Genomic DNA, 22,563 nt, shown 5'->3' with positions numbered 1-22,563 from the left:
AAGTATATGCTCGGGAGCTAATGCAAAAGCAGAGTATAAACTATGAAAGAGATCGGACGAGATGCAAGCCAACACTGGCAAGCCACGAGGATTCACCGCCTTTCTCCGGGCATTCCTTCTAAACGAGCATCCGAGGCCGGTAATCCCGACTAGTCGTCCCAATAGGCTCGAGAGACGACAGTCACTGCCCCCGGGCCTTAAGTATACATAGAAATGCTGCTTTGGTGGCAAAGTACTCACATGGGAGATGGCATAGATGCACTCATGTCAGTTCACCAGGTTGATTTACGATATTGATATCTTTCAGGCTCGTACCACAGTGTTGCTGAATTATGTATGCGAGTTACTAGATAATGATTGGGCTTTCATAGAAGAATGATAGAGAGGGGACTGTCAGAGTGTATGCCCTGTGACAGATAACTACGTTAAGGAAATCCAACGAAAGAGAATTTTAACCATCTTAGCCTCGCACATGCCTGCCGGCAACTTTAGTCCGTGACATGAGGATGATGCAGGCAGCAGGGCTATGCATTACGTAGCAAGCCTTTTCTCGCGCGGCTGAAGGGTATGAGCAGGGCCTTCTCGCGAACAGCCATGTCGACGGCGCAACCAAAGCAGCAATCGCGCGTCTGCAATACACACTTCCCCCTGCAAAGGCCGCAGAAATTTGCCGTTCGATGGGGGAGTCGCTGACCAGTGCAACGTGGGCTTTGGCATTGGACTCAATGATATCACTGTTCCAACCGCTAAGGATGTCTGTGAGCTTCCACCCGTGGAACGATACTGGCTGCAGGTGGGTCGGATGATCACAAGTAGGCTTGTGGGCATGGACTTGGCTTAGGTATATGTCGTGCGGATTCAAGCACCGCATTGAATCGTCGACCTTGATCAGGGTTAGGAGCATGTGCAGCGATCCTGTGGACCCAGTACTGCAGTTTGCATGCTCAGTGGCTTGTCAGGGTCAGACGCCGTAGCTTCATGTTGAGTCTGGCCGACACTCAGAAGCGGCGGCGGCACATTTAGGGGGCGAGCTTTGTTGGTGACATGAGGCTTGTAGAACCCACGGTCTTGCATGAAGTTCTCTGGCACGCCCATAAGAACCTTGACACCCCAAGAGCCTTTGGCGCTGAACTTGCTTCCCGGGTGAAACCAGGATGGGATCAGAGTGATGGGTCCAAATGTGCATCCTAGGATATCCCCTAATTCATCTAAGGCACTCCGTATTCCTAAATCGGCAGGAATCCCAGTGATGACAGTTGCGACGAGTCGAAACCAATCTCCCCAAAGTATCATGCCCTGCGTGGCAAGGCTGTCGAGGACCCTGATTGTAGCATCAATGACTGGGGTGGAATAGGGGTCTGTGGGTGAAAGGTTGGACGCGCTCGTGGCTCCAGCTGCCTGAGCCAACGCATGACCAATCAGCATCAGAGCTTGGGCTAGGATAACGCTCTGCAGACATCCAGGACGCAATCGGTACTCTCCCTTTTCACAGCCGCAGACACATCGCTCGCTGGCGAGGTCCATGATATCCTTAAGTTCCGAATAGTGATCGAGGACGTCTTCTACGTCGATAGTTGATGTCTCAGAAGCAATCATCGAGTCCTCTGGACTCATGTGCTCTCCATCCTGCTTATAGACTTGACTTGTCTGGGCTCCTTTATCTTCGCCCGATAGGTTCTCCTGGCAAAGACTCGGAAACGCCCACATCCACCACTCAACGGTTGTTTCGCTTTTCTCGTCTATCCGGAGAGCGATGGATGAGCCAGTAGCTCGTACCTTTTGATTCAATACCGTCCTGACAAGACTTTGTGCACACAGCCTCGCCAGCTTCTGTTCCTTGCGGCTTAGCTCGAGCGTAGCGAGGCTGTAGGGGTTATGAATGTCGTAAATATCCAAACGGTATGCGCCTGCGTGGTCCCACTTCTCGTGTGTCCTTGACTGAAAGTTGGCCGTTTCGGACCATCTCTCCGACGACTGGTTTTGATGAAGCTCGCAGACATTGATTTGACTAGGAGAATGCTTGGCGGTGCAGTCCCTCGTGCATTCCGGCTCTGTAACGAATATTTGCAGTACCCTGCTGGAGTCTCCAAGTGGCTCGACAAAGATTTGCCTATTGCTGACCCAGACCTCCAGAACTCCGCTCCAGTGATAATAAATCCAGCCAATGAGATCCGTAGCGCAATAGGCCATGGTCACAAGTGTCGAGTCCGAAGTGGATAGTTGAATCTCAACAATGGCGCGTGCGAGGACTTCGGGTGATAAGACGTGTATAGGAAGCGATCTCAAAACATCGGGCATGACTTCTAGACGTGGAAGGCCGGGTACATCCACGACTCCTTCCCCGATGTTGACTGAATTGAGGGCGATGATATCAACCATCTTGTCAACTGCTCGGCTGGTTAGGCTCCGTGCGTAAGGCGCCATGCGGCTCTGAGTCCGCTCAGTGTGCCGGATGAAAAGCTCCTTGAGCATCAGGGAGACCTTGAGGACCGGTCCGTGACGCAACAGAACGGCCGCTGTCGTCACCATCCAGCAGAGACATGGATCGCCCATGACGAGACGGCCCAATTGGCTTGGTACGAAGAGTTTGAGACTCGGGATCGTAGACGAGTTCGACACTCGGTCCGAAATGGCCTGTAGGACGACATCCCCATGCTTATTGGGCGATGCCTTGATAGCCTTGGCAAATTCGAAGGTGTTTACCAGCTGTGCCTTCCCAACCCCTTTGTGACATAGCCACTGCACCATGCCCTGAGCAGCACTGGTAACTAATGCATCGTTGGAAACAACCTTGATAAGGTCCAGGGTACGTGCTGCAAGGTCTAAGCGGCTAGAATCCATGTTGACTGCTAATACCGTTAGGAGGGGAGAAGCTCAGCAGGCGGCATGTACTTGAACGGTTTCGACGTTGGTATATGGGAATGTTGACATATGACCATTCAAGAGTTGTGATCGATAGTCAGGGAAAGCTCTTCTTGGTTCTCGCTGAACGTTGTCCCCTTCTTATACGATGTGACCTCGTTGAAGGCGTAGAATGCCGCGGGCAAGAGGCAGACCACAGTCGGGCGACGAAGAGGGGTTGTGTAATTAACACACCTATGTTGGCATTGCACCGCTAACAGCCAATAGTTGCAGTAAATCAAGGGGCTGTGTGATTACGCCCACACCGACTACATCATCCTTGCAGGAAATATCCTCATCTGCTGACGAGGCTCTCAATAAGACCATGGTTTGATTGCCTGTCCAGAAGACGGGCTGAGTTTCTAATCGCTTCCATTCATTGTCCTTAATTCCTCTGGTCACGTAAACGAAGTGTCAAGTAATGTGCCATAGATTTGGAAACCTCCTGCGTATGCCTGATTAAAACTTGATGGAATACTATTTCTTCCTTCTTTTTGCCTTCTTTTCTTTTTGGAAACCCATCCTCATGACTCTTGTCGAGACATTGCCAGTTTCCCTCCATTAAGAGGTATTACTGCTGTTTCAGGGATGAATGATTTCAAATTGTTTCAATTGCCGAGGCCCTTTCGCGACCATGATTGATTCTCGGTTTTTGTATCATTATTGCATGAGATGAGCAGCACCTGGTGTGGCATGGTAGTATTTGGCCCCCTTGGAGAAGCAGAGAGTGACATGCATGGCCTAGCACAATCCTGGTTCCTGCCTTCTCGTCGTCCGCGGACCCTTTCTTCTCTCAGTACTATGCATGTATATTCTGGGTAAGCCAACGATATCCACCACTGATACTGTATCAGGCACTTGAGTTCGTCATCACAATATATTCAATTTCTAGATCATAGACGGTCCTTATTAAGCCTTTGCAGTACATCTAAGGACCAGCAACTGGCTTATACTCGACGTGAGGCAATCGAACAAAGAACATCAGCGCCAAGCAGACGGCCATGAGGGAAGCCAACGCATAATAAGGCAGTCCCAAGAATCCGCCCCCGCCCAGCTCCATGCCCGACGTGAACAAGCCGGCCAGCATCGGGCCCGAGTACACGGACCCCACCATATCGACCATGGCCACCAAGCTGAAGAGGCGGGAGTGGTACTCCGCGTCGAAGAACCCGCTCAGCAGGCTGCGCTGGTAACTGCTGGACCCGGCCCCCAGCGCCAAGACAAGCAGACCAACGATAAAAAAGCCCAGGTTCGCCGCAGCGCCCATGAGGAGAGCGCCGGGGATCGCGACGCAGAAGGAGAAGCGGGCCAGGTAAAGATCCCGCTGCGCGTCGGACCCCACGCCGGCGCGCGCGCGGACGAGGCGCGCGAGGAGGGGCAGGCCGAGGAAGAGCTGGGCGAGCTGGGCGAGGCCGTAGACGGTCTGGACGTAGCCCGTTTCGTTGAGGCCGATGAAGTAGCGGATCGAGAGGTACTGGACGAGCAGCTGCGTCGTGGCGGGGATGAGGGAGTAGGATAGGAGCACGGCGATCAGGAGGCAGGCCGAGGAAGGTCGGCCCACGAAGGGCAGGAAAGACCGGAGGGCCTTGGTGGCTTGAGTGAGCGCATGGGTCGCGGAGGAGATCCGGAAGGGGCCATCGCTGCTCGCCCTTGTCGAAGCGCTGCTGTGCTCGGAATACCGTTTGGTATCGGGCACAAACCCAGCCGCAGAAGCGCTCAAGCCCAGAAGCGACACGCCCAAGAGCATCGGGATCCAGGGCCCAAAGGCCCCCATCAGGGCAGATGCCAGAGAGGGAGCCAGAAGACTTGCGGAGAGCGCCGCTGCGTGAACGCGCATGAAAAGCGAAGCCCTGATTCCAGATTAGGCGCAATGCTCGAATAGTGAAGATGTAGTTTCTGGAGAGCGCTCACCTGATCTCCTCTGGTGCCGCATCTGTGATGGTGCTCAGAACGACGCTTGTGAGCATCGCATTCCCTCCACCGATGACTAGCCCTGCCGAGGCGAACCAGACGGTCCAGGACGGTATATGGAAGTTGAGCTGGAGCCAGATCATTGCGAGCCAGATAAGGTTGTCCGCCGTAATTCCCGTAAGAGCCAACACGAAGACTGGCTTGCGTCCAATCCTACAAGATATGTCAGACCTCTTGAAGAAATGTTGATATGACAGCTTCACTTACCTGTCCGCCACCGTGCTCCAAGGTATCGCCCCAACGAACCCGATGACCGACTCGAGCGCGGCCCCGACGGCAATGATGTATGCGACCGTCGACTGCACCTCTTTTCCCTTACACGACGACTCCAGAATGCTGCCGTTATCATCGAGCAGGCCGGCCACCTCGGCGCCTTCGAGAAACTCTCGACACACGGCGGTCTCCAGGAGCTGGATCTGCGGGATCGTGACGAGGCCCCCGGCCCCCGCCGCCACGAAGATGATGGCGCACAGGATGTTGGTGGTGCGGTAGGCGACGCTGTCGCTGTGCATGTTACGCTGGGTGTTTGATGGCTTGTCATCGTCGCCCAGGACGTCTCCGGCCATGATGGAATGCGCCGAGTGGTTGGGTCTCTCGTTATTGGCACCGCTGGCGACCGTGCGCGCACCCATCGGTTGGAGACGCGATGCTTCCATGCTGATTACTAATTCTAATTCGGTGTGTTTTAACTGAGCCGGTACGATACGGGTTGGAAGGCCAGGAAATCGGAGAGCAGGAAGTCTCGGGTTTAGTTTTCTCGCCTACCACGGCTCTTTGGGCGCCATGTCAGCCCCCGAAGCGCACCACTGGGGAACTGTACACATTGTGGCGCGCGCTACTCGGGGGCGTTGTGGACCATTCTCGGAGGATTGAAAGACTCGTCACTATATCGTTTCGATGCCGGTTCAATCCTCGTTTTATCTTCTTGGTATCTTCCGCCTCGGGAGCATCATAGGAGCTCCGAGATGCGAGCGAGTGGATTTACAGACCAGGCACATAACTTCCATCACAGCAGAGGGAAGGCAACATTAATTTCACTGCTAATGAATATCATCTAAGTTGACTCCGGGACGTAGGTGTAGTTCTATAGCACAGATTGCTGCATTGTCTCTTTCTTAACCACATGCCTATACATACTTCCCGTAATAATTCTTAGTCCAAGACCGCGCTCGCCGCATTCTCCATCGTCCACCTCTGGATCTTGCCAAAGTCGCGACATTTCCGCCGCATGTTGAAGTCGCTCTTAAAGCCTACCCCATTAGAGTCGTCCCGCTCAAACACGACGGGCGTCACGTCCGCGTTGCACATGAGGTACTTGCGGATCGTCTCGACGCAGTGGTCGACGTGGCCGCGGACCAGGGCCTCGGGGGCCCGGAAGGTGGTCACGTTGCTGTAGTCGTACTGGTCGCGGTAGGTGTACTGCCGGACGAAGTTCTGTTTTGTGTGTTAGTCTGCTGTGATCAGAGTTGCCAGGGAACGATAGCAACACGTACGAGGCAGTGGAGTTGGTGGAATACGTTAAGAAAACCCTGGACCCCGCCGTCATTCGTGTGGGCGTATCTCTCCGCAGGAGTCTTGTTGAGTGCCTGGAGCTTATCTTCCGGGAACTGGATGTACGGCACTGGTTGCGCCGCCCGCGTACCAAGTTAGCCAAAGAGTGTCTTGATGTGCTTCATGTGGGGATGGCACTTACGCCGCCAGAGTCTGAGCCATGCATCTTCGACTGCGGGTGTGGGATGGCCGCGATACGGCGACGGCTGCATCAGATGGTTTTGCTCCGTGTAATCTTCGAATTCCAAGTCGCCACTATCTAGATAGGGCGCTGTAGAAGAATGAGTCAGCTGATGTGCGTCGGAGCAGAGGATTGTATTTACAGACAGGAAGACTTACAATATGGCGATAACTGCACCGCACATCGGCCATCGCTCGGTCGGGCGCCAAGAACGGCGTGTATTGAAAGTGCAACTATGAGGATGCACTGTATCAGGAAAACAGCCAGCACGATGGGCTTGCTTTCGAGGACGCTTCTGCGCTGTGCGTATTCCGGAAGGTAGGGATCGAGACTTGGGCCCCTTTCCTTGGCATTGACAGGAACCCGTCCGTACCCTGTGTGGGACTTGTTCTTTCCAATATTGAACCACATTGTTTCTAAGAAGACGAAGCTGTCGGACGGCTTAATTGCTCCTGCCAGCCTCAACTAATGATTTTGACAGAAACAGGGGCGGGTTTGTGAAGTGCAGTAGACCATACAGCGGCTGAACTCACACTGCCCCCTGAAGAACGTGGGGTAGCGGGCAATCGATGCTTTCCCCCCCCGCGCCAAATCGGCGCCAACAGCTGCATGGGCAAAAATGGCCAGAGCCCTTTTGCAGGGGTAAAACGGGGGGCTTCGAAAACGCCGAGGACATTGTCCAAAAACACGAGAACCTAGAGAAATGTAAGTTTTTTAATCGTCTAATTAAGCAAAGAAGTATGTTTCACTGTCTAGGTTTCGAGAGATGCATTATCGGGTATTACCAAGCGGCAAAGGGGACAAAGTCATTGATGTAAAGTACCTAAGAGGAGTACCTAACCAAGTGCCAATTGGCCGAAACGCTGTAAATTGAATACCCCAAGTAAACTCGCCCAAATCAATCAATCAGTCAATCGATCCATCACGACTCCGTCGTCGACCCGATGGGGAAACAATCATGGTACATGACCGGATACGCCCACTTCTGCAGCTCCGCCGGGTCGTCCCCCTCGACCAGGCTGCCCCCGATGTGCTCGACGCAGTGCCGCGCGTGGTAGAACTGGTGGCAGCGCGCGTCCATCCACTCGAACCCGTGCTCGAGCGCGTACGAGACCTTGCGCCAGCAGTACAGGCAGTGCAGATCGTGCGACTGGTGGTACGTCGTGTACGCGAAGCTGAAGTTGCCCGCCTGTAGTAGGCTGATGCCTTGGGCGCCCGGCCGCACGCGTTGCGTCACGTTCTTGTCCCAGTACCACGGCCACAGGACGTGCATGTCGCCAAAGTGCTCCTGGAACTCGTCCACGACGTCCTGCCAGCCGCACTGCGAAGGCACCCAGGCGCTCAGCTGCGGCTCGAAGAGGCAGCCCCGTCCGCGGGCCTCGTCGGGGCTCGCGCCGCATTGCTTTCCTCCGTTCCCGTCACCGGCCGCGGCGGCGGACGGCGAGGTCAGTGCGAACATGAGACCGAGGCTTCCCGCGAACAGGACTGAGAGGAGCAGGACCACCTTGACGGGTGGCACCAGACCACACAGAATCACCCGACTGCGGTCGCGTAGCGAGAGGTCTTCTTGCTTGTCGGGAATATCGTCGCCGCCGTCTGAAGTAGAGGCCTTGCTCGCGGTAGAAGCGCCATCAACATCCGCTTCTTGGTCTGGTACGGGAAGATACGGCGACCGAGAAAACCACGACGCGAGGCCGCCACGCCGTGAACTCGAGGGCAACTTGACTCGCATGATGGAGTCCATGATTGGTTTGGAGAACATGTTCCGATAGGTGCACTCAGCGGGAGAAGAATGTTTGGTTACATGTGAGATAGCTGCTGCGACTTGTTCTCCAGGTTCACAGAGAGTGGTATTCCGTCTTTCCCAGGGTCGTTGGCGATTCTGGCCTCGACTGCCTAGTTTGAGGGTACTGGCGCGACCACTCCTCCTCATTCACAAAGTCATCAGCGCTGCTTGCATCATGGCGCTCATGTAGCGATGGGCTATGGCACTTTCCATAGGCCCTCCGGGCAGTGATTGGTCTTCGCACGAAGTCCGGAACCTTTGGCGCGTCAATCAGAGTCCAGAGTGAGCGCCGCTGGCGTTGGCGCCGTCCTGCAGGAATAAGCGCCTCTATTGCGGCAGTGCCTCACCGGAGCAACCCATCAAGCACCGGGGCCTGGAGCTCGGAGGGCTTTAGTGAGTGAAGGATTCATTGTGTTAAGGTCAGCTATTCGGACCGTCCAATCCAATCCAATCCAACCCCCCGCCCAAACAACCAGTTACCCAGCAAGTGAGACCAATCCTCGCCTTCCAATCATGACCACCATCACCACCACCACTCCTACCACCGTCACCATGGGCAGCCTCCAGGACCCCAGCCTAGACAGCCGCCTCCCCGAGTCCGAGAAGATCCAGATCCTCCTCAACAGCACCCTTTACGACGAGTCCCTGCGCGACCTCGCCTACATCCCGCGCTTCCAGCACCGCCTCGCCATCCTCAAGGCCCTCTCCATCCCCGCCGGGTCCCGCATCCTCGACATCGGCTGCGGCCAGGGCGAGTCCACGCTCGCCCTCGCCCTCGAGCTCGGCGAGCGGTGCCGCGTCACCGGCATCGACACGGCGCTCCCGGACTACGGCACCCCCTACACCGTCAGCCAGGCGCAAGCCCACTCGCTGCGGTCCGTCCTGGGTCCGCGGATCGAGTTTCATCGGGAGGACCCGGCGACTCACCTTTTGCCGGAAGGGTCTGACGCTCTTCAGCAGCAGGCCGCCCCTCCCAAGTACGACGCCGCCGTCCTCTGCCACAGCATCTGGTACTTCCCCGACCAGTCCACCGTGACCCAGCTCTTCCAGGCCCTCGCCCGCGCCGGCGTCCCCCGCCTCTACCTCGCCGAGTACGACTACTCCGGCCCCCTCCCGGCCCAACAGCCTCACATCCTCGCCGCCCGCTCCCAGTCCCTCTTCCACGCCTGCAAGACGCCCCGGGCCGCCGGCCGCTTCACCCTCAACATCCGCGCCGCCCCCGAGGCGTCCGTCGTCCTCGACGCCGCAAGCGCTGCGGGGTTCAAGCTGGTGCGCGAGGGCGTCGTGGTCCCCGACAAGGGCATGCTCGAGGGCCACTTCGAGGCGCGCTACACGCAGGGCGACAAGTACGCGGCGCGCGTGCGGGCCGAGGGCCTGAAGCCGGAGCAGGAGGAGGAGATCTTGTCGTATGCGCCGCGGATCCGGGAGGAGCTGGAGAAGCTCAAGGAGGCCGGGATCGAGAAGGCCATGGTGATGGATACGCGCTGGCTCGAGTTTGAGCTACAGACAGCTGAACCGGAGAAATCCTTATAGAAACTAGATTAGTTGATTGCGCACGGAAATAGCAATTTGAGTTGCTCCCACGAAACTTCATTTGAAAGGCCGAATTGCTCCTTTGTTCCTTTCAGGGAGTCAGCCCAGTACTCTAGCGAGCTGCACTAGACACCCGCCCCTAACAGTGCAAAAGGATCGCGTTGCCAAGTCAGCATTTTGGCTGTCTAATAGGTAGAGCTTATTAAGTCGATGCACCCCCTACGCTCACACCCCCCAACGGACATAGGCAAAAACACCATCCCTGATCAACACCACCTTCTTTCTGCAACTGTATATAAGTCAGTTTTCGTCGCACTTTCAATTGAATTACTTCTTTCTCTTCGTCTTCTTTTTTTTATACTTAACGCTATAGTAAGCGAGTTAAACCTTAATCGTGCGATTTAAGACGTCTCCCGCGGCGCGCGTGTCAGTGCAGCCGCCTTAAAGCACCGGGTTAGCCGCACGACTTTAAAGGTTCGGATAGAAAGCCGGTTAACTTGAAAAGACAGAAATGAATCGCTCTAAATATTAACTCCGATAAAAGAGTCTCGAATTACGTTTTAGGCTTTTATATAGGTTTTATTAGGTATCGTACTACCGTATATTTACCTTAAAATATTTATTTAACGTATACTTAAAGCTAATAAAAGTTATTATATATTAAGAAAACGCTGGATTAATAAATTTCTTAAGCGCTACCTTTACTTAAATTCTATTCTTTTATATACTATAGATTTTCGGCGTATTAATAGTACTTTTAAAGAGAATATCCAAGAATTTTTTAAAAAGCTTAAATACGATTTTTTAAAGTTTATTTCACCGGCCTTTATTTAGAATTATAACGAAATTAATATATAACTAGGTGCCGATAGTAACTAAATAATAATCGGCCCTACCGAAATGCGAAAAGTTATCGTTAAAAACTTTATTAACCGAGAATAAGTAATTATAATAAAAATAATTAATGCCGATAACCGGTTTATTAAGCCGATAATTATATTTAAAAGTTAATAGCTTTAATTATAATGGTTTTCCGAGGAAAATAATACTTTTACCGATTAAATAAAAGGCTAAACTTTCGCGGCGTTACCGAAAGGTTAAACGAGTAACGAATTAGCGCTAATATAGTTTAAATAAACTTTCCTCCTTTAAACTACTCTTAATAATATCGATTAATAACGCCTCTTTATATTAAATAGCTACGCCTCTTACTTAATTAAAGAGTTTTTATTAACGTATATCGAGAATAAGGTTTAGTTCTTTTTTTTTTCGGCTTATACGTCGCACCTCTTATAACCCTTAAATTTAAGGGTATTTAATATACTTAAAAAGAAATATCACCGAGAGGTTACACTATACTGCTTAAAGTTTAATAATATAGGGATAAATAAAAAAAAGTTTTTAAAATGCTATACGGCGGCTAAAACTTTTACCTTTAAGCTACACATTATCGCCGGCGAATAAAAAACAACTGGCATCTTTCCTCGTAACATTAACAAGCCCCTGAACTCTCGGCTCCGAAAATTCGAAGCCTCGTAGACGGCAGGACCGGTTGAGAAGCCAACACCGGATCCGGAGGCCGAATATACGGCACTTTCGTTAGCTACTCTAACTAGCTCCCGGCAGATTAAAGATTTAGCCGAGAAATTAAAAAATAATAATATGCGATTCGATGGCGTAATACGGAGGGTGTTATTTTAAAAACTTTAAAAGAGCCTAGACTTTTTAAACGGCTAAGTCGGCTAGCTTTAACACGAAAAGGCTTAGTTAAAAGCTAATTTTTTTAAAAAAAAAGAGGAAAAAAAAGAAGAGGCTTATCCTCGACCCTAACCGGAAATATATATTAATAATAAAGGTAAAGGAAATAAAAAAAAGGATATAGGTAGCTCGTATACGCCGGCGCGTGTAACTCCGCCGGCATTATTATAGGAAACACTGGAATTAAGTTTTAATACGAAAAGTAAGGCCTTTAGTTTAATTAAAATAGAATAACGTTATTTCTATATTTTTACTATTTTTCGTTGTTTTTCTATAGACTAATCTATTATATTATTGCTTATGGTGTTTTTATTTTTCGCCGATAGCCGTTAGGGGGTGTGAGCGTAGGGGGTGTATCGACTTACTAACACTTACAGCTCTCTTTTACGAGTGAAGAGTAGTTGCAACTGCACCCGAGTTGCCATAAATATCATATTCATTATCAGCTTCTACATTTGACCATTCTCACCACTAATTATGCTACAATCTACTCTACGTTCCTATAACTAGCAAACAGCTCCGCCACCTCCCTCACCTCCTCCGGCCTCCCATCATGCACCACCCGCCCCCGGTCTAACACTACAATCCGATCATACTCGAGCGCCGCCTCGAGCCGATGCAGGATCGAAATCACCGTCCGCCCCTGCAGCGTCTTGCCCACGAGGTCGGTAATCCGCTTCTCCGTGGCGACGTCGATACTGTCACACATCCATATTAGTAGGTGACCTCGGATGGAATAGTAAGTGAAAGAAAAGAAAAAACGTACCTGCTCATGGCCTCATCAAACAACACAATCCCTCCCTTCCTCGCCCCTGCCTCCAGTACAATCCGCGCCAGCGCCAGCAATTGCATCTCCCCCGCCGACAGCGTGACCTGGTCCAGCGTCGCCGCGAGCCCGCCCGACGCCTCGACCGGCTTCCAGACCCCGCACTCCTCGAGCACGGCGACGACCTGCTCGTCCCCCTTCACATTCCCGTCCGGGTCGAGGGTCTCGCGCACAGACAGCCCGCGCAGCAGGACGTCTTGGGAGATGACCAAGAAGCCCGATCGTAGCCGCTCGAGGCTTACGTTGGCCACGTCGACGCCGTCAATGGTGATGGTGCCCCGGGGCGTGTCGATGAGCGACAAGAGCGAGAGCAGCAGCGAGGATTTGCCCGAGCCCGTCTGGCCGCAGATGGCGACTCTCTCGCCCGGCCTGATGTCGAGGCAGATATCCTCAAGAGCCCAGACGGTTTCCTTCTCGTCGGACGGAACGTGGTATGTCGCGTGGACATGGTTCAACGTAATGCGTCCGGCAGAGGGCCATTCCAGGTCCGGAGGAGTAGTTGGATCCTTCGGTTCCTTCTCGAGCGGGGTGCTCTGCTCGAACCCCTCGATCCGCGCAATGCACGCCAGCGACGTCTCGAGCGACGTCCAGGCCGTCAGCAAGTTAGTCAAGCTCTCGCCGAGGCTCGCGATGTTGAGCACGGCGACGCCGATCCCCGCCGCGCTCGTGACGTTGGACTGTCGCAGCGCGACGGCAACGCCAATGACCAGGACCGACAGGCCGGCTACCAGCATGTTCATGACGAACCGCAGCCACGTCTGCACCATGTAGAGGAGGTACACCGGCCTCTGGCTGTCATCAATCTTGGCCTGGAAGTCCCGATGGGCCGAGTCCTGCCACCCGTGGGCGCGGATCGTGGGCAGGCCCGAGAGCGTCTCGGACAGCTTCGACTGCAGAGTCGCCTTGGACTCGAGGTCCAGCACGCGCAGCTGCTTCGACGTGCGGAGGTAGAAGTGCTGCGTGAGCACCAGTACCAGCGCCAGCACGGGGATCGACGCCAGCAGGTACACGGCCGACACGACAATCAGGATCACCTGCGCCGTGCACGTGAAGAGCGTCGCCGCCGTGTTGAGCAGGTCGATGGGCAGCTTCGAGTCCACGAACATGAGGTCCTGGTTGAACCGGTTGACGAGGCTGCCCGTGTCGACGGCGCTGAGGAAGGCGAACTTGGCGTTCAGGACGGTCCGCAGCAGCTTCTCGTGGAGCTGCACGCCGGAGCGGGGCACGATGAAGAGCATCAACTGCATGACCCACAGCGCGACCACGATCAGCGGAAGGATGTTGAGGAGGGCGTAGATGCCGATCCAGTATCCGACACTCTTCGAGTCTGGAGATGTCCCTGTGCTCGCGTTGGTCCACCACATGGCCCAGACGTCGGGAAACCTGAGGCAGAACGCAAAGGCTATGCCCCCGATGAAGAACAACAACATGTGATGGTGGCCAATGGAGCGGAAGTACGCTCGGTAGACTTGTCGGTCGTTCATCATCTTGGTTGGAGCTTGCTCACTTTCAGCCGTCTTCTTGGCCGGCGTCTCCTGAGACTCCGGAGGGGACAAGGTGGTAACATCGGCTCCCGTCGCCACGCGAGGTGGTGGTTCGTACGGCTCGAGGTGCCCGGATGGGTTGATGATAAAGGCATCGTCGGCCAGCTGAGCGACGAAGTCATCATGGGTGGTCTGCAGAACAGTGATTCCCCACTGGCGGGCGATTCCATCGGGTCCGAACAAACGTGCCGTCATGTACTCCTTTGTGCGCTGGTCGATCGCACTGAAGACGTCGTCCAGAAGCAGGATCGAGGGGCGGGTGGCAATTGCACGGGCTATGGAGAGTCGCTGCCTCTCTCCGCCGCTGAGCTTCGCCCCACCACTGCCGATGGTGCTGCCGGAAGTTTGAGTGTTCATGAAGGACTCGAGCGCGCAAGCATCAATGATGACCCGTTGTAATTGGGTATCCCCGGCCAAGTCGTCGGGGACGCGGCTGAAGATGCCGTCGCTCGCGCTCAGGTTCTCAAGCCATGGGTTTTGGCTGCAATAGCCGACGGTGCCCCGCACGTTGATCTCTCCGCTACAGTTTGCCGACTCTCCTAAGAGTGATTGTAGCAATAGAGACTTTCCGGAGCCAACTGCCCCTTTGATGACGACATGCTGACCGCGACGGACATTCAGATTGATCGCGGTAAGCATTGGACTCGCATCGCGCTCCCAGCCGAATGAACCGTCAACAATGTCGATCAATGTGTCTTTTCCTACCTTTTCAAATTCCGAGGACCCTGATGGAGAGCCGCCTGAAGTGTGGTGTTGTAAAAGCGTGGGTCCCGCTTTGCCTCCTTTCGGAAGAACTCCGCCAGCCGTCCCGCACATGCGAATGCTGAGCCGAACGACGGAATGATCTGCAGGAGGCGGATGAGCGGGGCAGAGATGAGGGTGATGAGAACGAGCGACGAGAACATTCTGGCGGCGTCGAAGGCGTTATCTTGAAGCGTGGTGCCAATGTATGCACCAAACACCACGACGGGGGCGAGCGTCACGGTGGAATACGCTTAGGGGGTGTTAGTATCCACATCTTGGTGTCGGTGGCGGCATTGATGAGGTACTCACAGGCTATTAGGCTTCCGACAATCAGCCTGCGGAAGATCTTGGAAGCAGCGAACTCCAACAACCGGAGCTTCTCAATGGTGGCATGGACGGAACGATTCGACCCCAGCATTTTGATTGCCTTCATCGAGCTCAACATCCTCTTCGTAGCGGCCATTCTCTTCTCTGTCGCCGCCAGCCAGTTGCCTTGCTGAGTAGCAATGTGTTTGCCAACGACGATGGATGCCGTAGTCGATACTGTGGGGCCGTAAATATCAGCCACGTGGGCACGTATGGATACCGGAAAGACTTCGTGGGAATAGTTGTCACAGGACAGGTGAAGACACAGTGAAAGACGTCCTTACCGAGTGCTACCGCCAAGACAGTCAAACTGGAGGGGCCCAACTGCCGCCACAGCAGCCACGTCCCGATCGCCGTCTCGACCGGCGAGATCCAGAGCTCATGTACGTAGGCCAATGCCGCGACGACTCTCTGCACGTCCGATACCATCAACGTCAGGGCCTTCGCCTCGGCCCCCTTCTCCGACATGGAGAGCGTCAAAAGCTTCTGGGAGATGGAGTCGAGGATACCTCCCCGTATCATCACAGAGACCTTGTACGAAGTGTTCCAGTACCAGGCCGTAGATACCTGGACGTAGTATTCAGCAGGGGTTTCAGTAGAGGCCATCAAGAGGAATACGCACAGCCATGCCCGTATAGATGAGGGCGGCAGAGCCAACCAGGCCGCGCCCGGGGAAGTCTGGAGCCGATAAGTCATTGAGATAATCAATGACAGCAGATGTCAAGAACGGTTGGGCGAAAGTAAACCCTGAGAGGCACAGTCGTGGAATGACTGGGGAGAAGCTGTACCATCCTACGGCACGGAAGGACGAGACCAGGAAAACTCTGGCATCTATGTCAAGTGATCAGCCAAGGGTCCCCAAAAGAAAACATAGTAAAGGTTTACCTTTGTGGCCTGATATGAACCTCGGAAACCTGCTCGTCAAGGCGGACGCCGACAACGACGCATCGATGGCGCCGATATTAGATAAGTCCAGGCTTCTCCTATATCCGCGGAGGAGCAAGGGCAAGATCCAGGACATGAGACTGCGGCCGAGGAAGCTGCTGGACTCTTCGGGTGACGAACGAGGGGGCTTGGACGAAGGCCCACGTGCCAATCGATTATAGCTGTCAGTGGCAAGCAGCAGCAACTGGACGACGATGGCGGCGATGCTGGTGGATGCGAGAAAGCCGCCGCCATAGAGGAACCACAGCGTCCTGGCACAGGCTGCCCTAAGGAGTAGGGTCAGGCTTAGATAGAGACCAATCAATAAGGACGACCGCTGCGACCGTGTGTGCTCCAACAAGGCGAGAAGGACTAGCCCCAGAGCGGCGACGAAGTCCACGGCTGCGGCGGGAATGGTTGCACGTGTGTGGCGTTCCCTATTGAGGGAGGTCCATACGAGGATGGCCAGTTCTAGTAAACAAAAGATGGTCGCCACAGCCTTGAAACATCCAGTCTTAGCAGAGCAGCAAACAAAGCTTGTCCATGGCAGGGTGGAGTGGATGGTGGTCACTTACGAGCTTGCTGCAGCTCAATACGCTGAAGCCCGGCCTCGCTGCTTGGCGGAGCAAGGGAAGGGACCAAACGGCTGCGGCGACGATGAAAAGACACGAGGGCAGCAGCCGGAGAATGGACTCCTCGAAGAGCAGAGTAAAGTCGGGCGACCTGCGGCAGGGCGCAACGGCCGGACCGAATTGCTGTTCAGCTTCCCACCCACAAGAAGCCATGGTCGTGTGTGCTTGTGTGAGTGTGTATATGTGTAAGAGTTTGAATGGAGGCGGCTCGGAATGGCCATGCACCCGATCGTAGATGGTTCAATGCCAACCGAAATGCCGACGAGTTGATGTCGTGGAGCTGCTGTGGACAATTCATGGAGCTGCCACAGCTCAAGTGGCCAGACGGCATGGGCAATGAATCCAATTGTCTTGGGCCATGTTTTGTTTGGAGGCCTGCAAGACGCGTGCTGAGTTCTGCTTGTGCTGGTCTTTGAGCAATTGGAAAGGCCCTGCTTTGGACACACCGGTTTGCTCGCCCAGTGAGACGAGGAAGCGCGTAGAGCGCGTTAGGTACGGTACTTACAGCAGCAATAGCGTCCATGCCCCTAAACTACAGGGCTGTTTCTTTACTTTTTCTTCCCGTGTGGGCCTTCCCCGCTGACTGGCAACAGGCTGGCTGCCTGACTGCCGCCGATCCAGCGCCTCCTGCATCATCCCGCGCCGACACATTCCTGGCGCGCGGACTTAAGAAATGAGGGGTACCAGCCAAAGGCCGAGCCTGGCTCTTCCTTCCTTCCAGTCCCTAGCTGCAGCTGCAGCTCAAGAAACAAGCCAAACAGGACACACCAACCGTCCCGTCCGTCTGCCCAAACATGAGGTCAAGTCCCCCCAAGCTGACGCTTCCCCACAAACCGCCAGGCGAGCGCTGGAGGGAGGGAGGTGGCCGATAGCCGTTACGCCGTCGTCGATCCTGCCGAGGCTTGGCCCTTCTTGGCTTGGCCGCGACACGCAAAGCGAGTAACCTTAAGCAGTGCACTATTGGCGTCTCTCTCTGCTTACCTAGGTCAAGCTGCCATCCCTGCTTACCCTCTTACCACACCTCCTACTCCGGTCTCCCTGGACCAGCGTCGACCAACGTCAGCATGCGGCAGCCGGGCGCTGTGTCGCATCACGCCCCGGCGATGATCCTTCTCGATCCAGCAGTCTTGGGCGACGATCCAAAGTTTACCGTGCCAGAGACCGAATCACGGTGGTTTACGCGCGCAGATTCCTGCCCCGTGTCTCAATCGGGTGCAATCCGTTCGGTTCCGAGGGCTTCCGTAGGACTGCAGGTGCATACGTATAGCGCAGAAGCGTCCTTCGCTGGCTCCGGTCTACATCGACTAGGATGGTGCAAGCCCTCCCACAAGGCCCTTTGGCTGCGGGCTCATCGACGATGTATTGCGGATATACAGTATATAGGGCGTTCAGTCGTGAGATTAGGCGCGAGCTTTCGTCGCTGGTAGTTCCTGTCCCCCCTGGTGAATGGACGCGAGAGACTCGCTCCGTTGCCATTCTCTTTCTACGATCTGTCGACCTCTCTGAAGCGTTGGCGACCCGCGGCGCCGCGGTCCCCCATTCCTTGCTCTTTCCATATACCCACGCTTTCAGTCAGTGCGGATGGCTCCGACTCAGCGCACCAAAAGCGGCTGTTGGACATGCCGCTTACGACGCAAAAAGTGCAGCGAGGGCGGTCCTCCTTGTGGCACATGCGAAGCCCGTCAGATATTCTGTCACGGCTACGGCCGGAAGCCCGACTGGAAAGACAAGGGCGAGAAGGAACGCCAGGAGGCCATGAGGTTACAGCTCGAGGCCAGAGGAAACGAAGTCCGCGACACTGTCGTTCCTCCTGACCGCCCTTCGAGCTCAAGTAGTAGGAGGACCGAAACTCGCGGTGCCGCCGTCGGTCCTGAACCTCCGGGGACTGGTAGCTCACCACCCCCTGCCGGCCAACCGGCAGGCCCCGAGGAGATTTTGTTCAATATGGACTGGTCTCCAGAGATGGTCTCGTCCTTTTCCAATGATTTCACCTTTTTCTCTTCGCCCACCGCAAACATTGGGGACAATAATGACTTGGAAGCCCAGCCTGTCCTCTTCGCAGACAATCCTGCTCATAATCATAATGCCATGTCGGCGGGCGATCCATGGCCACCCTGGGAAGTAAGCACCAGCGGCTCTTCCGAATCAAACGTTTACACCCAGTCTGAGCGACTATCGTCTGATGCTGGGTCGTCGCTCCATGATCTACCGTTGTCCATCACCACGACCGAGAGCCAAGGTCGCGTGGACAAAGAGATGGACCTGATCATGCATTACATCTCCCACTTCTGCTCCTCTTCAAATATCCCTACTCGCCAGAGGACCTCCAGTTCGTCCAGAGGCTGGCTTCTCTTTGTCCTCACACGTTCTCCGGCTTTCTACAATGCATCTTTGGCGATAAGTGCCTACCAACAGCACCATACCTCTTCGCAGGACGACACCCTCCAAACGGGGTTCTACCATGACTACCAGGAGTACAGGGCGCAGGCCGCTCGACTATTCTCCGTGCTCAACCACTGCGGCATATGTTCCTTCCCCGGCGAGGATCTACTATGTGCCGTTCAGCTGTCGCGATTGGAGGTAAGACTTCTGATATCTTGCACCACCAATCTCCAGCAATGGCTAATACTTGTCTAGGCACTTGCCGGCAACGCCCAAAACTGCCAATCATACATGGCCTCAGCCAAGTCGGCCATGCTCAGCGGTGAACGCATTGAAATGGCGCGGCCGGATCCACCAGTAACTTCCGCCATCCAAAGACCGCTCTCGCCACTTTCCAGCATCCTGTCGTCCACGACGACTGGGGACAGGAAACCCGAAAGGTTGTCGTTTGGGTCTGCCATGGAGCGCAAGGCCATTGCCGTCTCCCAGTGCCTCGTGGTCTGGAACGACCTCTTGGTCTGCTCTATCCAGAAGACGGTACCGGCCGCCCACGAAACATACCGAACATGGCTCTCTGACCCGGAGCTCATGGCCCTACTACAGGAGACTACAGGCTGTGAGCCGTGGGTTCTCAAAGCGATCTCGGACATCACCCAACTAGAGGCTTGGCGCAAAGACCAAGAGACACGCGGTGCACTGAGCATCCGCGCACTCGCGGGCCGCGCCGACAAGATCGAGGCCGCCATCGCCGGTGGCATACAACGGCTTACCCTGGCTGATCCTGGATCGCCCGCCGTGAAGCCCAGCAACCAAACATCAGGCCGCCGTGCATCTTCTGCTTCCACTTGCTCGGCCTCGACCAATCACGTGCCCTCCCACATCCACACTAGCATCTTCGCGCATGCAGCCACTACCTACTTACATATCGTCGTTTCGGGTCCGAAACCCGGTATCTCCGAGATCGGCCACAGCATCGACCGCGCCATCGACTCCTGGAAGGCCTTCCTGGGCCTTCTATTACAATTACTACCACCCGCGGCGGGAGGAATCAGGGAATGGCCGCTCGCGTGGCCGCTGTGTACTACGGCGAGCCTCGCCACGGGGGCACAGCGGGTTTTTTTCCGGGACTTAGTCGCGGACCTGTCGCAGAACACCACCATGACGACCTGGGCAACCAGGACCGTCTCGGAATGCAGGACTGTGGTGGAGAAGTGCTGGCTGGAAATTGATCAGCAGACCTCGGACGGAGCCCCGTCGTGCGATTGGCGCGATGTCTTTCAGAGGTGTGGGTTTTGTCATTTGTTCAGCTAGCCACTACAATCCACATATCTGCTGTAATCACCAAAGATCATACCCCTTTGGAGTCTCGTCAGCACATCTACTGAGATGTGATGCGACCCGATCCTGCATCTAATTATCGAATAACTCTTGGCTCTTAACGCACCAGGCAAGTCGCTTACGCGGAAGAGCGAAAGACGTGCTGTGACTAGTGACGCAGGGGGTGTTTGACCATTCAAGAGCCATCACGTCACGGCCTAATGCCGTAGTCTGCCGTAGTCTGTGTGTCGTGTATTTTGTTTTGCCGTGTGGTGGAGCGGGAGATCCCGCGGCAGCGGAAGTGGATGTGTAGAAAGGGACGGAACTGGTTGGACTAACCAAATTTGACGTGTCGCATCAAGCAGGCTTGACTAATTTAGTGTGCTCTTGTGTGCTGGATGCGGTGTAATTTCAGACATGCATGGTCAGCAAGGTGCTGACCTACTGACTGCCGGTCGGTGATGTAACGGAATGGCGTCTTATATGCACACGCCGTATGCACACCCACCACTGCCTCTGCCGTGCCCGCATGGACCCGCATCCTTGCCGATCAAATCAAGGGCCGTGGCGCCAACGGGCGCCAAAGCTAAGTGCCCCTTTTCGTAGTTCACCCTGTGCACGTACCACCGCCGCCGCCGCCGCCACCAACGACGACGACGACGTACTAACGATGAACGTGCTGATGGATTCCAGGGGCGTAGGAAGGGGGATACGGACGCTATCACCGTTGTCGATACCATGGCTATCGCAGCACTATACCACGGTATGTGCTCGTATACTAGTTTGAGACATGAGATAGAATGGATGACACTCGTTAATGAGCAGCTAGCACTAGACTCAATAGAACCGTAGTAATCATTACAACCATTGTAGCCGGTGATAGTGTAGTAGGCTATCACAGCAACACCTGCAACGAGAAACAGAGTCATCGTGTCATATGAATCGTAGCATGTCCTGGACCATCAGAACGCCCTCATACACAACTATTGCTTTTCCCCGGTGCATGGCAATGCCGCAGTGCGTCGCCAGCCCTCTTCGTATTCCGTCCTGGCCTCCATCACGCAATGCCCAACGTCTCTTCCCGAACATGGCAACATCTGCCAACACGGCGCCAGACCCTTTGCTTGCGCCAACCTGTCTGGATCTCGGAGGCGCTTAGACGAAGGGACTCCGTCGGATCGGCGCTGGACGAGCATGCCCTATCCTTACCGGATGGCAAACGGACTTGCATAAAGAAAGGGGGGAATCTCACCCCAATCATCTGGAGAAATCATCAGCCATCGCACCAAACATTACACAGCACCGCCTACTAACAACAACACTACTTCAGCTTATCCAAAAGCCCCCTTCCTGCTTCAGTCCAACGCCGCCCGCCAGCAAAGTCATCAACATGAAGTTCTCCGCCGTCGTCGTCTCCTCCCTCGCTGCCGGTGCCTGGGCTGCCCCAGCTTCTGCGGTACGTGAACTCGTACAACAGCCCTGGCCCTTCCAATATGCATAGCTGGCAGCCGTACTAAACAAAGACCGAACAACAGCCCAAGGCCGTCGCTGCCCGCGAGGCCCCTGCCTCCGTCGAGGACTACGTCATCCCCATCGACAAGAAGCGCCACAACAAGCGGGAGGCTCCCGCCAGCGTCGAAGACTACGTGATCCCCATCGACAAGCGCGAGGCTCCGGCTTCGGTTGAGGACTACGTGATTCCCATCGACAAGAAGCGCGAAGCTCCCGCCTCGGTCGAGGACTACGTCATCCCCATTGACAAGCGCGAGGCTCCCGCCAGTGTTGAAGACTACGTCATCCCCATCGACAAGAAGCGACACAACAAGCGGGAAGCCCCGGCTTCAGTGGAGGACTACGTCATCCCCATCGACAAGCGGGAAGCTCCTGCTTCAGTGGAGGACTACGTTATCCCCATCGACAAGCGCGAGGCCCCCGCCAGCGTGGAGGACTACGTGATCCCGATCGACAAGAAGCGTGAGGCGCCGGCTTCTGTTGAGGACTACGTTATTCCCATCGACAAGCGCGAGGCCCCGGCCTCGGTCGAGGACTACGTCATCCCCATCGACAAGCGCCACGACTAAGTCTCCTCTGCCAGCCAGAGCGCTTAGGACTGCGACCATTCCCCTATCCCAAGAGCGTCACCATCC

At 54.9% G+C, this 22,563-nt stretch overlaps 8 protein-coding genes across 8 annotated transcripts; 3 read left to right on the top strand and 5 right to left on the bottom strand.

The window, feature by feature from the left end:
* Window positions 1-894: 894 nt before the first annotated feature.
* PG986_008541 (uncharacterized protein) lies at window positions 895-2,841 on the bottom strand (the record flags this gene model as incomplete). The annotated part of the gene is made up of 1 exon (XM_066844763.1): window positions 895-2,841. The coding sequence occupies one exon, from the start codon at window positions 2,839-2,841 to the stop codon at window positions 895-897; it is 1,947 nt and encodes a 648-aa protein (XP_066700875.1).
* Window positions 2,842-3,829: 988 nt separating this feature from the next.
* Window positions 3,830-5,528, bottom strand: PG986_008540 (major facilitator superfamily transporter; the record flags this gene model as incomplete). The annotated part of the gene is made up of 3 exons (XM_066844762.1): window positions 3,830-4,751; window positions 4,813-5,025; window positions 5,080-5,528. The coding sequence occupies 3 exons, from the start codon at window positions 5,526-5,528 to the stop codon at window positions 3,830-3,832; spliced, it is 1,584 nt and encodes a 527-aa protein (XP_066700874.1).
* A 496-nt stretch (window positions 5,529-6,024) lies between these two features.
* Window positions 6,025-7,015, bottom strand: PG986_008539 (uncharacterized protein; the record flags this gene model as incomplete). Its single annotated transcript, XM_066844761.1, has 4 exons — window positions 6,025-6,306; window positions 6,366-6,493; window positions 6,566-6,694; window positions 6,763-7,015. 4 exons carry the CDS (start codon window positions 7,013-7,015, stop codon window positions 6,025-6,027), a joined length of 792 nt encoding a protein of 263 aa, XP_066700873.1.
* A 511-nt stretch (window positions 7,016-7,526) lies between these two features.
* On the bottom strand, window positions 7,527-8,336 carry PG986_008538 (uncharacterized protein; the record flags this gene model as incomplete). The annotated part of the gene is made up of 1 exon (XM_066844760.1): window positions 7,527-8,336. The coding sequence occupies one exon, from the start codon at window positions 8,334-8,336 to the stop codon at window positions 7,527-7,529; it is 810 nt and encodes a 269-aa protein (XP_066700872.1).
* Window positions 8,337-8,903: 567 nt separating this feature from the next.
* Window positions 8,904-9,923, top strand: PG986_008537 (uncharacterized protein; the record flags this gene model as incomplete). The annotated part of the gene is made up of 1 exon (XM_066844759.1): window positions 8,904-9,923. One exon carries the CDS (start codon window positions 8,904-8,906, stop codon window positions 9,921-9,923), a length of 1,020 nt encoding a protein of 339 aa, XP_066700871.1.
* A 2,348-nt stretch (window positions 9,924-12,271) lies between these two features.
* PG986_008536 (uncharacterized protein) lies at window positions 12,272-16,870 on the bottom strand (the record flags this gene model as incomplete). Its single annotated transcript, XM_066844758.1, has 8 exons — window positions 12,272-12,379; window positions 12,444-14,791; window positions 14,866-15,045; window positions 15,105-15,338; window positions 15,446-15,728; window positions 15,784-15,992; window positions 16,047-16,584; window positions 16,661-16,870. 8 exons carry the CDS (start codon window positions 16,868-16,870, stop codon window positions 12,272-12,274), a joined length of 4,110 nt encoding a protein of 1,369 aa, XP_066700870.1.
* A 1,428-nt stretch (window positions 16,871-18,298) lies between these two features.
* Window positions 18,299-20,410, top strand: PG986_008535 (uncharacterized protein; the record flags this gene model as incomplete). The annotated part of the gene is made up of 2 exons (XM_066844757.1): window positions 18,299-19,297; window positions 19,355-20,410. 2 exons carry the CDS (start codon window positions 18,299-18,301, stop codon window positions 20,408-20,410), a joined length of 2,055 nt encoding a protein of 684 aa, XP_066700869.1.
* A 1,396-nt stretch (window positions 20,411-21,806) lies between these two features.
* Window positions 21,807-22,497, top strand: PG986_008534 (uncharacterized protein; the record flags this gene model as incomplete). Its single annotated transcript, XM_066844756.1, has 2 exons — window positions 21,807-21,872; window positions 21,952-22,497. The coding sequence occupies 2 exons, from the start codon at window positions 21,807-21,809 to the stop codon at window positions 22,495-22,497; spliced, it is 612 nt and encodes a 203-aa protein (XP_066700868.1).
* Between the last annotated feature and the right edge of the window lie 66 nt (window positions 22,498-22,563).

This window comes from Apiospora aurea, assembly GCF_038362705.1.
Source record: "Apiospora aurea strain CBS 24483 chromosome Unknown utg000005l_segment0_segment0, whole genome shotgun sequence".
NCBI classification, from domain to species: Eukaryota; Fungi; Ascomycota; class Sordariomycetes; order Amphisphaeriales; family Apiosporaceae; genus Apiospora; species Apiospora aurea.
Note: the sequence above shows the minus strand (reverse complement) of the source record. Positions and strands in the feature narration are given on the sequence as shown.